The 16809-nt window shown below is 43.4% G+C and overlaps 1 protein-coding gene and 1 pseudogene across 1 annotated transcript; both read left to right on the top strand.

Annotated features, from left to right (window-relative positions):
- The first annotated feature begins 126 nt into the window (after positions 1-126).
- Positions 127-4004, top strand: LOC112900009 (annotated as a pseudogene).
- Positions 4005-4178: 174 nt separating this feature from the next.
- Positions 4179-13811, top strand: LOC112900007 (probable inactive beta-glucosidase 14). The gene is made up of 13 exons (XM_025968703.1): positions 4179-4310; positions 5245-5643; positions 10807-10873; positions 10984-11042; positions 11253-11328; positions 11422-11496; positions 11580-11667; positions 11746-11998; positions 12144-12259; positions 12357-12612; positions 12778-12880; positions 13205-13313; positions 13413-13811. Exons 2-13 carry the CDS (start codon positions 5356-5358, stop codon positions 13621-13623), a joined length of 1701 nt encoding a protein of 566 aa, XP_025824488.1. The 5' UTR covers positions 4179-4310; positions 5245-5355; the 3' UTR covers positions 13624-13811.
- The last annotated feature ends 2998 nt before the right edge of the window (positions 13812-16809 follow it).

Here is a 16809-nt window from a genome sequence, read left to right as displayed (position 1 = left end):
ATGGCTATTTCAGGCGCGAGGGGCACGCGTGTTCAGTTCAGTCTCTCTTCCACTGTCGTCGTCACGACCCAACGCGTTGCACAGTTGGGCGTCGGCGTTGAGCACACGCTCCATGCTTCAGCTGCCTTGGCACCAAACAAAGGCTCACGGGGAGATGTGGCATCGGAAATAAACGAGGGGGACAGGTCCTCGACTGGTGAGAGGTCCCTGGCCCAATCGCATTCGCACATGCCCGCGACCGGCGAGGCCCTGGCACACAGTTGCGTCCTCACTTGTCAGGGCGGGCCGTCACGTGCCACCACCACATCCACACGATGAGCCATCTGATCCGCGTGTAGGCCGCTTGCTCGTATGAAAAAGGAGCGCTGGAAGAGCTAGCGTGAGAGAGAGAGAGAGAGAGAGAGAGAGAGAGAGAGAGAGAGAGAGAGGAGAAGCTCGGCGTCGGCGGCGAGAGAGGGCATGGCGGGCGAGCTGGTCGTCTGGCTCGCACTCTTGCTCGCTCACGAGCTCCAGCCGTGCCCGGGCGCGTCGGCCGTCGGCCGCGGCCAGTTCCCTGACGACTTCCTGTTTGGGACCTCCACCTCCGCGTAACAGGTACGTTGTGCTGCCGAGCAGTTTAATTTCTTCTCGACCTGTGTGTTGTGGTCCTGAAACATGCATGCGTGGAGCTTTCTCGCAGTGAAGTGCAGGCCAGTGGCTGCAGTGCAGGCCTAATCAGTGGAAGCAACTGCTGATGGCTGAAATTATTGCCGTTGGGGTTTTTCTCTAGCTAGCTCGCATTGGTCTTGCTGTTCTGTAGCAGTGTGTAACAGTGTAACTAGTGTTGATACTATTTTCTGGTGACTCTTCAGATTGAAGGCGCGTATTTGGAGGGTAACAGAGGCCTCAGCAACTGGGATGTATTCGCTCATAAGCCAGGTGAAAACATCATAATTTCAATCGCTATAAAATTTTAATCCCCGAGTATCTCCTTTGTTGTCAAGTTGGTTTCCTTTCTTCATCTGTGTTAACATTTTTGTTTTCTCAAATCCTTAATAATGGTCTCAGGTACAACTGAGGATGGAAGTAATGGTGATACTGCTGATGATCACTATCATCGTTACATGGTAATAAGCTTCTCCTTCTTTTTCGAAATGCAAATAGTATCAAAGGAGATTCTATTGGATGATTGATGTGCAAAATGAAAGTTTATACCAGTTAATACATTGTTCAGATGGAGCTTCCTATCTATTCAACTACTTTGACATTTTTAAGTGTGTTTCTACTTTTTATGCTCCAGGAAGACATTGAATTGATGCATTCCTTGGGTGTCAACTCATACCGATTCTCCATTGCGTGGACAAGGATTCTACCAAGTGAGTCTAAAATACATGACTTGCTTTTGTAAGGAATTTGTTATTGCCTTGGAAAGTTGGTTATTGAACAAATGCTATTTTCGTAATTAACTTCTTCCTGCAGGAGGTCGATTTGGACATGTTAATCCAGATGGTGTAGCATTCTATAATGACCTTATTGATGCACTACTGCAGAAAGGTAGGGTTAAAAGAATTTGTGCAATAATGGGGACACAATTTGGAAGGTATGGAGTTGCTAACGACATCCATTAATAGGCATACAACCATTTGTAACAATATCTCATTATGACATCCCACAAGAACTAGAAACACGATATGGCGGATGGTTGAGCCCGGAAATTCGGTATGTTTATTGATGTGGCATAAAGGTGCCTTATATTCCTTGATTAGTTTATATTTGACTTCTAAGTACCTTACAGGAAGGATTTTGGGTACTTTGCAGAAGTATGCTTCATGATGTTTGGTGACCGAGTAAAATTCTGGATAACATTAAATCAACCAAATTTGTTCTTGAAGTTCGCTTATATGGATGGATGGTACCCTCCTGGTCGCTGCTCTACGCCATTTGGTAATTGTGCCTTCGGGAATTCCTCAATAGAGCCATACATAGCAGGTCATAATATGATATTGTCGCACGCAAATGTAGTCAGTGTTTACAGAAAAAAAATCAGGTATGAACCACAATCCTCTGGATAATACGATATTGTCATCCCTTATCTCTGCATATGAATTATTAATTTAAAAGGGAACATCAGTTGAAGCTTTCTAATAAAATGTTTATGACATAAACCTATGATATCTTCACCATTTGCTAGGGGAAGCAAGGTGGTCATATTGGCATTTCTATGTGCTCAAGATGGTATGAACCGTTCCGGAATACCACAGTAGACATCTTAGCAGTTGAACGTGCTCTAGCTTTCAGCGGTCCATGGTACTACCTTTTTCCTTAGGGCAGTGATTTTGTATAAAACTAACACTCCAATGCAAGTAATGATTATTCAACATCCTCATCTGTTTATATATGATAGGTTTCTGGATCCTATCATTTTTGGTGATTATCCTACAGAGATGCGTGGGATCTTGGGTCCAAAATTACCCGATTTCACGTCACAACAGAAGAAGAAATTGAAGGCTACAAAATTGGATTTTATTGGACTCAATCATTATACAACATTATATCTGAAGGACTGCATCTCCTCTCCATGTGAAATAGATCATGTTGACGGGGATGCTCGAGTTTTTAGTTCAGCAGTAAGAGATGATGGAGTACCTATTGGTCAAGTGGTAATACGTATTGCCAATATTAATTTATTTGATCTCGGAATAGGCCATTAGCCTAGTGGTAAGGAGGCTGCTTGAACCCGTTACCCACTTGGGTTCAAGTCATAGCAAAGTTAGAATTGAGCTCAATTGATCATTCCCTTCGTTAGTGAGTGCTAAAGTTTGCAGCCAATTTTGAAAGCAACAGGGGAAAAAAACCTAATTCATTGAAGTTATGCTTGAAGGGAGTAATCAATTATAATTGGTGGTCGCAATCTCATTCATGCAGACAGGATCCTCATTCTATTACTCTGTTCCTGAGGGGATGGAACGAGTGGTCATTACTACAAAAAGAGATACAATAACACACCAACGCATATTACAGAAAATGGTATGAGATCAAGGAATAAGCGAAGCCTGGTGCCATTCCTTTTGTTCAAATATGTAATCTCTCACTAGCTTTCGGTACACGCTCTGCTTTGTAAAACTGCTGAACCTGTGGTTTTTTTGAGCTGCATGAGGCTCCATGAAATATATTTGGTGGGGATCCTCTCCCCCCGTTTCCCTCAAAAACAGAAAATGGTATGGCTCTCCCTGTCAATTCTTTCTGTAAGCTAGAATAATCATTAGTCAGAATTTTGTATTTACAGTGTTATATTATTTTTATTTGTGCTGTTGTGCAATTTGAATAGTTCACTGGTTAATTTAAAAAGTTTAGTGCTGTTATGCCACTAAACTAATAAGCTAGTTCCTGCTTGCTCCTGCAATACATATTGTTGCCACATCACCGATACAGTTTATGTGATATCTAGCATGCGCTCGCATTTTTTTTTAATTTTCAGGTTATGCTCAAGCAAGCAATGGCAGCATGGCTGCCAAGGATTTCACCAACGACACTTAAAGAATCGATTACATTCATGACTACCTGACCTTTTTATCCTCAGCAATAAGGTACTGGTACTTTGCTCAACTCTGACCAGTTCCAAGAATGTTTTAGCTACAGAAAAATAGGTCATTATGCCTCCTGCCATCTACCAATCTTTTTGAAGGAAGGGAGCTGACGTGCGTGGCTACTTCCTGTGGTCTTTACTCGATTGCTTTGAGTGGACTTCTGGGTACACACTGAGGTTGGGGCTCTACCATGTCGACTTCAAGACGCTGAAGAGGACCCCTAAACTGTCGGTGGAGTGGCTCAGGAATTTCCTTGAGGGCTCGCTTGTGGGGACAGGGCCCCGGAAAGGAAATTCCCAGCTGAAGCAGTACACCGCGCAATGATCCATGATCAGTTTTCTCCTTGCCGGATTGCTGTGCGGGTGTTACCGTGCCTTGTGTCCAGGGCATGCTTGCACTGAATAAAATTGGGGGAAATGCGCCTTGTTCATTTTGTCATTGAAGAAAATCCAAGCAGTCCGCCATTGAGTGTAGGCTCTTGTGTTTGGAAAGGATGCTTCCTTCTTAAGGGTGTGTCGAGTTTGGTTGTTTGGGTATCGCTGCAGGTCACTTATTAGGTATCGCTGCTTGCCAGCGCTCTAGCTACTGCCCATTTGACACCGGAAACCATTGCCGAAACCGTTGCTCCGTACGTGTAGGATGAATTTCATGATGAATCAGATGCAGGACCGCGACTGGCCGCCCGAAAGATTATGGGCATCCATCCGAACGACGCAGCCACGGGGCCAAGAGATTAAGTGATTAGTTCTCGGCCACGAAGCACCGATACTGCACCGAACTACAGTATCGGTATCTCAATACGTATCCGATACTTCGATACACCGATACTCCTCCGATACCGTATTGGTAAAGTATCAGAAAATAAGGGCAGAAAAATAAATAAAATTAATTCCGATACTTATTCGATACACTTCGATACCTCTTCGATACTTTATGGCCCATAACCACTCATTTTGCAGCCGTAGACTCAACAGCCCAGTTCTGCAGCCCGTTCATGTTGTTGACTTATATAGGGAGGATCTTTTGACGTGGAGGTGGATTAAGACCAATCTTGGGGGGTGTTCGTTTCCGGGTATCTAAATTTTAGAGGGGTCACATCAAAGAGAATCTTATCATTTAGAAGTATTAAATAAAGTCTAATTACAAAACTAATTGCAGAACCCTAGCGCTAATTCGCGAGACGAATCTAATGAGGTATATTAGTCCATGATTAGCGAACAATTACTGTAGCATCACTGTGGCAAATTATGGATTAATTAGGCTCATTAAATTTGTCTCGCGAATTAGCATCTAGCTGTGCAAAAAGTTTTATAAACAGATTTTATTTAGTACTTCTAAATAGTAAGATTCTCTTTGATGTGATGGGTCTAAAGTTTAGATAGGAGGAAACGAACAGACCCTTGGTCTTGAAGTTTCATTTAGTCTAGCTATGCAGCTAAATGTTACTTGCTATCTCATATTATTAGTTATTTCTCTTTAGAACTTTATTGCAAGAACAAAATACTATGTTGTCTGGAATGTGTTATTTAACCATGCTTTCTTTAATTATCTTTATTGTTATTTTTATTTTTATTTTTTATATTTTTGGAGTTTTGGTGTATCGGAGTATCCCTATTTTTCGTAGCTGCCGTATCGCCGTATCGGAGTACCAGTATCGGAGTATATCGGTGCATGGTAGGTTCTCGGTCGGTGTCCGCCAGCTACCACGGCCACAGGACAGGCCATCCGCCGCCGCGTCGCCGTCGCTCGTCCGCGCCCGAGGGACACCGGCCGGACGCTGGAACGGGAGATGTTACATTCATTCAGCAAATATCCCGGACATATAAAGACGACGAGCATCGCATACGGATGTAAGTTGAGAGCAAGACACACAGAGGGACCGGTCGGGATCGGAGGAGGTGCGGTGCGGCGGCGCCGGCGGTGGCAAGAGGAGAGGAGAGGATCGGAGATGGGGGGCAAGCTGGTGGCCTTGCTCGCGCTCGTGCTCGCTCACGGCCTCCTGCCGTGCGCTTCGGCCGTCGACCGCGGCCAGTTCCCCGACAACTTCCTCTTCGGGACCTCCACCTCCGCCTACCAGGTACGTCCGGCGCCTGCTTCTTCGTCCAATCTCTAGCCCCGCCTTGCTTCTTCCACCTCTGGGCATGGAGGGACGAACAGTGCGCCGCCGCCCATTGCCAGGATCATCCATAAACTCAGCTGATCGAGTCTCGGACCCGTTCAGGTTCAGCCAACGGCAACGGGCCTCAAACAACGTTTAAATAAATTGGGCTGGATGTAGTCACCCAAGCCCAACAGGAACTGGCCCATTTTATGTCGGCCGGGATGAAGAACTTTTCCGGCCCAATCTGGGCCCATCCACGCACCGGCTAGCAGCTAGGGCGGGGATTTTTTTTAAAAAGGGGATAAAAAAAAAACAAAATTCGAAAAAGGGGTGCCAGTTGGAGAAATTTAGGGAAATGGGTGCCTCCCGCCCGCTGGGAGGGCGGAAAGGGGCATCCCGCCCAACCATAGGGCGGGATGCTCAAAAAAAATTTCCAGGGACCTCTTCGCGAATAAGAAAACTTTTTTCATTCGCGAAGTGGTCCCTGAAGGAGGCCTCCCGCCCGGCCACTGGGCGGGATGCCTCCCGCCCGGCCACTGGGCGGGATGCCACCTGGTCCTGGTACATTGTTATTTCATGTGTATGTGTTTTCTGGCTTCCAAAATTCGTAACAATTCACAGAAAAATCCAAAAATAGCAAAACTAGTTTTTTTAGAAAGTAGATTTCAAACTCTATAACTTTTGTTAATGGAGTTTAGTTTGAAACAAAATACTTTTACTCCTATTTTAAAACTAAGATTAAGAAAAGTTTATACATAACTTTAGAATTTCATGCTTTGTTGTTTATGAAGTTTGGTATGACTATTCTATAAACTCTAGGTACCTTTGTGCAAAGTTTCAAACTCAAATTTAATATAAATTTAACTTCTTTTGTCTTGAATTTTTTAAATTTGAAATGTTAACTAAACCTAATTATAACCCTTTTCTAATTAAAATCTATTGTTATTCTCTAATGTGATATTATTTAATATCTAATATATAGTCAAAGTTCTAAAACCTATAAAGTTGTAAAACCTATAATCTTATGCTCGTGGCCCATTTTTGTTATATTTTTTCTTAGATTATTTGTTTCAGAAACTATTTGAAATTCAGAATTTTTTCAAATATAAGATTCATTCGCCATACTCTTATGTATGCACATAAAATTTTAATTCAATTTTCCAAAGAAGATTACGGTATCTAAAACTCGTACGAAGATAGTTAAACGATAACGTTTGCAACGTAGAATCTAAATATTACGATAGTACAATACATGAAGCCATTTAAAATAAAATAATATGATAATGAACATTACAAATATTACAAATACATGAATCCAAATATTGTGTCTTCAGTCAATGCGGCAAATAATACAAATACGTATCTAGGTCTGATAGAATCTCAACGCAGCAAATATTACATATGAGCAAACAACGTTTAAATAAAATTACAACTAAATGATGCCTGATGACGTACTAGCACTCGATCGGCGACGTCTCCCACTTGTTGATGCAACCGGAGGTCTTCCATCTGTAGCATCACCTGTAGGGCCAGCTTCAGCACAACTGGGGCCAGCATCATTGGTTGGACAACGTTTATACGTGTGTCCAATCTGATTACATGCACTGCAGCGTTGTATCCTCGGACGGAGCTCTGACTCATCCATATCATTACGAATACGCCGTGACTGACGGCGTCCTCTCTTAACCCGTGATGATCTTGGGTCTGGAATATAGATAACAGGATTCGCTGTCTCAGTGAACGATCCAACCAAACGGAACCCATAGATCTCATACTGCCAGGTGCTAGCAATTGTCTCCTTTCTGAAGTAATGTGAAACATATATATCGACAGGATGTCCAATATCTGCACAAGCAGCCATTACATGAGAACAAGGTAAGTGCAGCAACTTGGGCCTCATGCATGAGCAACAACAAGTTCCATCGAACTTGAGAATGCACTCCTTTACAGGAGTTTGACGTCTCATGCCATGTCGCGCCCTATCTTTAGGAGATACCTCAAACTTGAGCTCCTGTGTTCCACATTGCCGTACATGGTGTAGCCGGGCGCTTTCTGCCTTCTTAGTCATGTATTCTGTTACCTTGAATCCAAAATTTCTGTCTGGATCTCGCATGTATACCTGATTTTTATTGAACCGCTCCCGAAAGTAATCGGTACACCCGCGGACAATGAATTCAACAATTGCAACCAGTGGAAGCCCACGAACACCTCGCAGCACCCAATTGTAAACTTCGGCGAAGTTGGTGGTCATTATACCGTATCTTGCACCATCGGTATCATAAAGTAACGCCCACTTCTCCTTAGGTTCATTCTCAATCCATTCAGAAAATTTTTTCACCGCTGACCCAGATCTTCTGCGAGTACGTGCAGTATCTGTTGGCAAAGAGCACAAAGCCTCTGCTTCATCCTGTGCAGTTATGTTTTTTGATGCGTCCTCGGCTCTTTTCTTCCCGGTCAGTTCATCAAGTTTCTGCCACTGCTTGTTAAATTTTTGCTGATTCGTTTCCTTGCATAGCCTCTTGAACATATCCATAAGGTGCTTGTTCTTGAATTGCCTGAAAAAGTTTGCACCGATATGCCTCATGCACCACCTACTGCGAATATCACGCCACTTGGGCGGCTCTCCGGTCTCCACACACCCCTGCTGCAAATCTAGAATTGCCCTCAGTATGCCGGCGTGACGATCATGAATCAGGCAGACATCTTCCCTATCCCGAACGACTGCAAGCTTAACCCGTTCCAGAAACCAGTACCAACTGTCTGTGTTCTCACTCTCAACAAAAGCAAAAGCAACAGGCAGCAATTGATTGTTTCCATCCACTCCAATAGCTGTCAGCATTTGCAATCTATACTTTCCTGTGAGAAAGGTCCCGTCGATGCACAGGATAGGCCGGCAGTGATGGAATGCGTTAATGCATGGACCCAAGCTGAAAAAGACCCGCTGCAATATGTGGGGCGGACCTTCTCCTCTGTCTAGAGTTTTCAGGTCATAGTAGCTTTCAGGATTTCTCTGACATAGGACGGCCAGCATTCGAGGAACATTATCATATGCAGCCTCGAACGTACCAAACCTCATCTCCAACACCTTTTGTTTTGCACTCCACGCCTTACTGTATGAGATGGTATACTTGTACTTTTCCTGAATGTACCTGATAATAGACTTTGGTTCATATGACAAGTTCTCTACTATCGTCCCGTACATCTCATTTGCGATGTATTGCGACGTGAGGTTGCGATGGCTCTTCTGCACCCCAGGCAAATGACAAGTGTGCTGAGTGACAATGGAGCATTCCCAATAATCTTTCCATTTACCCTTGTAGGCATGCACCCGCCATGGACAGCCATCCTTCACACATACCACATCGTACTTACGAGATTTGCACTCGACTGTCTTAAACTCTCGCATAAGAGAGAGAGACCAGCACTTAACAGCTTCCTTCACCTCTTCAATTGAGTGGTACCTTGCACCCTGGATAATTTCATTCTCCCTGCAATCCGAAGGCCAGCTACATCCGTCATCTACGACAAGATGACTGAAGTCGCTGCTTACCCAATCTTGAGACACATCATCGTCGTCATCAGACGAATCGGCATTCATTGCTTCATCCAATTCACGTTCTTCGTCTTGCAGCTGTTCAACAATAAAGGGTATGTTCTCCCCCTCATCAGCCACGCATTGAGGTGCTGCGGTGCCACCTGCCTCAATGTTTGCCTCCTCGACTTCTTCATCAATATTTTCATCCCCCGGACCAGCTTCAATGTTTATCAAAGGAGGGTTTTGGTGCACACTGACAAGGAGTACCAGTGGCCACTGCCAATGACTTGCATTTTGCAGATAAGTTAGCCAGTCCTCGTTGCTTGCAAGTGGCATAAGCTCCCAGATCAAAGCGTGAGTGGTACGATTTATGACGTATTGAACACTCACAGTGTGTGTCTCCTGATTAATCCTTAGTCCCCTCATTAACCAGTTGCATAGGGATTCAAATGTCCTCTCGTGCGGTCTGGTAATTCCTCTGACCGCACAGTTGAATTCACTTAAATCTACCCCATTCGGCCCATAAATCACATTTCCTTCTCCGTAATATATACTGAAAATACCCTTCTCGGAAGACATATCTGTCAATCATTAATAAACTAGTTATACTACATATTAATACACAACGAACAACGATCCTAAATTTCAGCGACTCTCAGATTATATTTTACAGATTCTAAACTATTCAGATTATAAATTATACTAAAAACAAATGAAAATACTAAAACTATTCAAAACATAACTACTCTAACAAATATTTCCTAAATTATAGTTATTTTCAAGTACTTATATGGCTAGAACGAGAATATACCTCAAAATCGACGCGTGGACAGGGCTTCGCCGCTTCCTCTTCTCTCTTCCTCTTCTCTCTTTCTCTTTTTTCTGATTTTTGCTGGATAAAATGGCATTTTTGGGGCAGGTTGGGGTTTAAATAGCCGGTGGGGGGGACCTCCCGCCCGACCAAAGGGCGGGATGCCTCCCGCCCGCTGAACGGGCGGTACGCGTGGACATCCCGCCCTTTGGTTGGGCGGGATGCCCTCCCAGGGACCTCTTCGCAAATAATTTATTTGCGAAGAGGCCCTCGGGTGACATCCCGCCCTCTGGGTGGGCGGGATGTCCCGGGCCCCACGCGTCCCGCCCGTTCAGCGGGCGGGAGGCACCCATTTCCCTAAATTTCTCCAACTGGCACCCCTTTTTCGAATTTTGTTTTTTTTTATCCCTTTTTTAAAAAAAATTCCTAGGGCGGCGGGGCGCCGCCGGCCGCCGGCACACGCTGCAATCTGCTGCGGCGGCGACCACATGAACACACGCGTTGAAGCGGAACTGGAGCGCGTACTTCGACTCTGTTCGTCCTCCAATTCGAAATGAAATGGCGTGCTCCCAGCCCTATGCAAGTAGGAACAGTTTTACATGGTATTAGGGTCACAAGGTGGAGGAGGAGGGCATCTGAAAATTTGATGGTTGAAATTGGACAGCACAGCCTATAGTCAGTGGATGCAACCGCTGAAAATCCCATCTTTGCCGTTTATTGTTCTCTTGGATTGGTCTGGTGTTCTTTCACGTCTGTTGATACTTTTTATTATTTTTCTTTTGGGTTCCTTCAGATCGAAGGCGCATATTTGGGGGGTAATAAGGGCCTAAGCAATTGGGACGTCTTTGTCCACAAGCAAGGTGAACCAATATAACCAGTTTCAGTCTTGTTGGAGCTTCTTTCTTACCATTTTTTTTTCCTGTGGTGTTTCCTTCTTCTTTTTCCCCGCCTTCAACCCTAAACGGCGCAGGTGCAATTGTGGATGGAAGCAATGGTGATACTGCTGATGATCACTATCGCCGTTACATGGTAGGTCTTTCGCAAAATGCAAAGCGTAGTTCCTTCTAAATACCAAAAAGTATGCAACATTACTTTTATTTGCCTTCTAAAGTAATGTTGCATTCACAATAAAAGTAATTCTATCGAAAGGGGATTTACCAGTGATGTTGTTGTAATGTTCCTCTATTAAATAGTAATTCATTTAATTGTCTGAGACTGGAGATTTTTTCTCTGCTCTAGGAAGACATTGAACTAATGCATTCCTTGGGTGTCAACTCGTACCGATTCTCCATAGCATGGACAAGGATTCTACCAAGTGAGTTATAGCGCTTCAACTTGTACACTTGCTTTCTTATGGAATTTACTATCGCTTTGGAGAGATATTATTGTAATCAAAAGCTTTCTCCAGGAGGCCGATTTGGACATATTAATCCTGAAGGTATAGCATTTTACAATGCTCTTATCGACGCTCTTATTGAGAAAGGTATATATTCAAGGATTAGTAAATATGCAATGGTAACATAATTTTGAAGATACGGAATTTATAAATCGAATCCATATAAACAGGCATCCAACCGTTTGTAACAATATCTCATTACGACAATCCACATGAACTGGACAAGATATATGGTGGATGGTTGAGCCCAGAAATTCAGTATGTCAATTGTTGTGACCTAAGATGCCTTTTATTTATCTACTATTTGGTTTATTTTGCCTTCCAAATACCTTGTAGGAAGGACTTTGGCTACTTTGCAGAAGTATGTTTCAAGGTGTTTGGTGACCGAGTGAAATTCTGGACTACGTTGAATGGGCCAAATTTGTTGACAAAGTTCAGTTACATGGATGGATGGTACCCCCCTGCTCACTGTTCTCAGCCATTTGGGAACTGTGCCTTTGGAAATTCTTCAGTAGAGCCATACATAGCAGGTCACAACATGATACTGTCCCATGCAAATGCAGTCAGCATTTACAGAAACAAGTTTCAGGTATGAACCATGGTCCTCTGTGATGCAATGATAAGATCACCCTTTCACTTCTGCACATGAGTTATTTAATATTGAAAGCGGGTTGAAGTGAAGATTTTCAGTAAATCTTTTTTACAATAAACTCTATGGCTTTGCCCTTTGATAGGGGAAACAAGGTGGGCATATTGGAATTACTGTTTCCTCAAGATGGTATGAGCCATTCCAGAATACAACAGCAGACATCTTAGCAGTTGAACGGGCTCTCTCTTTCGGTGGTCCATGGTATTTTATTTCCCCTTAGAGTGATGACAACGGATACAAAGAACGCTTCATTTTTTAATCATAAAGCATAAGTGTACTCTGCATGATTTTGTGTTAGGTTTCTGGATCCTATAATTCTTGGTGATTATCCCTCAGAGATGCGTAGGATCTTGGGTCCAAGCTTACCTGAGTTCACATTGAAGCAGAAAAAGAAATTACAAGCTACAAAATTAGATTTCATTGGACTAAATCATTATACGACATTATATATGAAGGACTGCATCTTCTCACCTTGTGAGGTGGATCCAATAGATGGGGATGCACGAGTTGTTAGTTCAGCAACAGGACATGATGGTGTACTTATTGGTGAAGCGGTAAACATATATTTCCTGATATATTAATTTATTTGAAAAACATACAGCCTGGTAGGGTGAGGCTATTTAGCCTCCTTATCCACCCGGATCAGGGAAGACCTATATGAAAAACATGAATGGAGGAATGGCAATTGGTAATTGGTGGTTGCAATCTCATTGATGCAGACAGGATCGCCACACTTTTATTCTGTTCCATATGGGATGGAGCAAGTGGTCATGTATTACAAACAAAGATACAATTACACACCAATATATATCACAGAAAATGGTACGACTTCTTTTCATCGATTTTTTTAAAGCTATGACAGTCGTAGACAAAAAATTGTAATTGTATTCTTTTGATCAGTCATATTTGAATGCCAAGCACAAACACCACTGTGTTATGCTGCTACACTGCCAAGACTGTGACACTTAATCTGAGATGTAACTAAGGATCTTTCTTTCCTCACATGAGAAAGAAAGAAAAAAGAGAGAAAGAAAAGAAACGAAAAACACATTTGGATGCCTAGATAGTTTCATGATTTTTTTTTCACAGCAAAATTTAGTGTATACATCGTCTAACATATGATGTGCATACTTTGTAATTTTTTAGGTTATGCTCAAGCAAGCAATAGCAGCATGTCTGCCGAAGATTTTACCAACGACACGCGAAGAGTTGATTACATTTGTGGCTACCTCTCCTTCCTAGCCTCAGCAATAAGGTACTTAACAATTGTAACCAGTTCAAGGACACACTAGCTAGATTGCCTCATGTCTCTGAAGAACACTGAATCATGCCTCCTGTCGTTAACTTTTTGAAGGAAGGGAGCTGACGTTCGTGGTTACTTTGTGTGGTCCTTGCTGGACAACTTTGAGTGGACTTCCGGATACACGCAAAGGTTTGGGCTCTACCATGTCGACTTCAAGACGCTGAAGAGGACTCCAAAGATGTCGGCGAAGTGGTACAGGAAGTTTCTCAAGGGATCAATTCTGAGAACGAGGCTCCGGAACCAAAATTCCCAGTTGCAGTAGTACACGCACTGCTTAATCCATGAGCGTTATCTCCCTGCTAGCTGTATGTAAATGGTACATGGTCTAGAACTGTGAACATCCAGCTCACGAATTTGTTCTCATGTATATCTTGCAAGCAATGCCTTATGAGGTGTGCATATTTGCATTGAATAAAAAGGGAGCAAATGAGTCTTGATTTTCTTTCAAAAAAAATCTTGTGAAAGAGTTTCTGTCTATTTGGACAGAACACAGGCATGGACAGAGGCACAGAGCGCACAGGCTTGAACAACTTCACCCGTCGATCTCCTCAATTGCGCATGTTTGTGCGTAGTGTTCATTGGCCAGCGTCTTGCCTCACAAGACCAGACCACAACTAGATGGCGCAGTATCCATGTGCAGGTTGTTTCTTTGACGAACATCGACTCGAAGTTGCGGCCAAATTGAAGTTGGCATTGCTTACAGACGCAACAGCTAAAAATATCTGCAGCCTGTCCATGATCCCAGCACGATTTAGACGAGAGGTTAGATTAGATTGGTGAAAAGTCTCCTGATGGAGCGTCGCATTAAAAGTTACTGTACAGGCTGCAGATATTTAGCTGTTGCGTCATTGCTTGACATGTCCGACGACTGGAATCTACAAGTGTCCATCAGCAATCTATACCACAGGCTGTACACGTATGGTCGATCTCTAGGCCGTGTCACTCGCACGTTTCTCTTTCGGTGTGCCTCGCATCCAATGAAGTCCACTCCAAAGGACGGCAGATGGACAGATGGTTGAATACTTGAATATTAGACGGAAGATGTTATAGTCAGAGGAGGACAGAAGGCAAACAAAGAAAAAAGGACATTGAAAAGAGAGGAGCGAAATCCCACATCTGTTTTAGTCTTTTAGATGGCTACGAGACTCAGGGTGTGTTTGGTTGAGCTGTGGATTTCTGAAAATCTGATTTCTGGAATCAGCTGTGGGAAAGCTGCTGTGTGGAATCAGCTGTCGGAAAGCTGAAAGCTGTTTGGCTGAAACAGCTGTCAGCTGTGGGATTCTGTGAGAAATGTCAGTTTTGCCCCTGAGACTGTATAGGACTGTTTATATGCTGATTAATCGTAAGGATACGTAGATGACCGTTTTGGAGAGGAAAGTACAATAATTAAAATTGTTTGACATATATAATTAATACAAAAGATATATAGATCCACATCGACCTAACTAAAATATTATCTTCAACTAATCAAAGCATTAGCTATGTTATCACGAACAATGTTCATGGTAACCTCATTCTCCTCCTCAATAATTTCATCCACTTCTAGTTGCGCCACTTCTGGTTCCTCGGTGTCATCCTCATCTCGCGGCATATAGTTCTCATCTTTATCACATTTGTCAAACGCATCATCTCGTAACGCACTATCACGAATGAAATTGTGCAATGCCATGCAAGCCATAATGATATGCGCCTGCGTACGAGTTGAGAAACTTGGCATCGACTTCAATATACGCCACTTTTGCTTAAGGACTCCAAATGCACGCTCAATTACATTGCGAAGGGATGAATGCAAATAATTGAACATCTCATATTTCCCTTGAGGTGCTCGCTATCTGCGAAGACGAAATTCGGGTAGATAATATGTACTTCCTTTATAAGGAGCAAGATATCCGGTTCGGTTCGGATAACCGGAATCCACAAGGTAGTATTTGCCTAAAAAAGAACACAAGTTAATGACATATACTTCATGACTTATACTTCAAATAATACTAAAGTATACACAAACTTAGCATTTGTACCTCAAGGTGGTTTCGGAAATTTGTCACCAAAATTTGTTAAGGCATGATTGAGGATCCGTGTGTCATGTGCAGAGCCCGGCCAACCAGTAACCACAAAAGTAAACCTCATATCAAAATCACAAACTGCTAGAATATTTTGCGATGTGTACCCATGCCGACATGTGTGGTTGACAACATCCTCTGTAGGTACCGAAACTTCTACATGTGACCCATCTAAGGCTCCAATAGTATCTTTAAAATGAGGCCAGAAACGGTTTTCTCTAACCTTTGCATGCTCGGTACTGAAAGTAGGATCCCTCGGTGTGATATTATCTTTTGCTAATTTTCTCAAACATTTCAAGACTTCCTTAAATTTAGTGTGAACTGTCCATAGGGACCGAACGAAGCGGTTTTCAGCTTGAGAAAAAGATTGAGGTCCTCCAACAATCCATAAAAATATTGCTAGTGACTCCACAGATGAAACATTGCTTGTTGACTTTAAACCGTAGTTAGCGACAAGCAAATTATGAAGTTCCCAGAAAACCTCAGGAGTCATCCTAAACATCTTGTAGAAATATCTAGGGGCAGCTAGGCACTCTTCGACCCACTCAATTCCAGATTGTTGAGGATTTCTGTAATCATTTTTATTCAAGTACCTTTCGGATAGTGGAGGGGAGCTCGAGGACGCATACCTGGATCCGCCCGCCGTCGTCGGAGTGCACGATTGGATTTGGATTTCGCGCGGATCTATCTGAGAAGGCAGCCTATGGGGGCGCGGCAGGGGGCGCGGCGGCGGGCGGCGGCGGGGGGCGCGGCAGGGGGGTGCCGGCGTGGAGAGCCGCCCGGGAGCCCTGTCTTCTTCGCTAAGCACGCGCGGTCGGGAGAAGAAAGAAAAAGAACGAAGCGGTGCGTTGTAACGGATGGCAGGCGGGTAAATACATGCGAGAATCGGTGAAATCTGGGGTAGCGAGTGATTCGTGAAGTGAACTGCGGGAATCGGCAGATTTATGGGAATCGCTGCAGCCGTCCGACTCCTTTGGTTGGGAAGCTGATTTTCTGGAAGCGAATCTGCTGCCGGAATCAGAACCAAACGGAGCCTCAATTTTCATGTCTTAGATTGTGCCAAGATTTATGATTTAGGATGGTACTATATTATTAGGCAAGAAAAAGTCAAACATATTTTATAGCCTATTAACACCTGAATATTTCTTTGTATTTTTTCTGCAAAACACGGTACATATGCACATCCTCACCAACACGTATCCACGCTCACCTCAATCAATGTACGCACTTAAGCACATCCAAAAGATTGATGAAGTTATCACATGTGCAGATTTTTTTTCTCAGAATTCTTTCAGAATCAATCAATCAACGGGGGCCCACTGAAAATGTCGCTGAACCTTTAAGCGTGATGCAGATCCCTCTCCTACAATTGTGCAACGTGCTGTTGG

Source organism: Panicum hallii, chromosome 7 (assembly GCF_002211085.1).
Source record: "Panicum hallii strain FIL2 chromosome 7, PHallii_v3.1, whole genome shotgun sequence".
NCBI classification, from domain to species: Eukaryota; Viridiplantae; Streptophyta; class Magnoliopsida; order Poales; family Poaceae; genus Panicum; species Panicum hallii.
The sequence above is the reverse complement of the archived record's forward strand: the minus strand, read 5'-3'. Positions and strand labels throughout refer to the sequence as shown.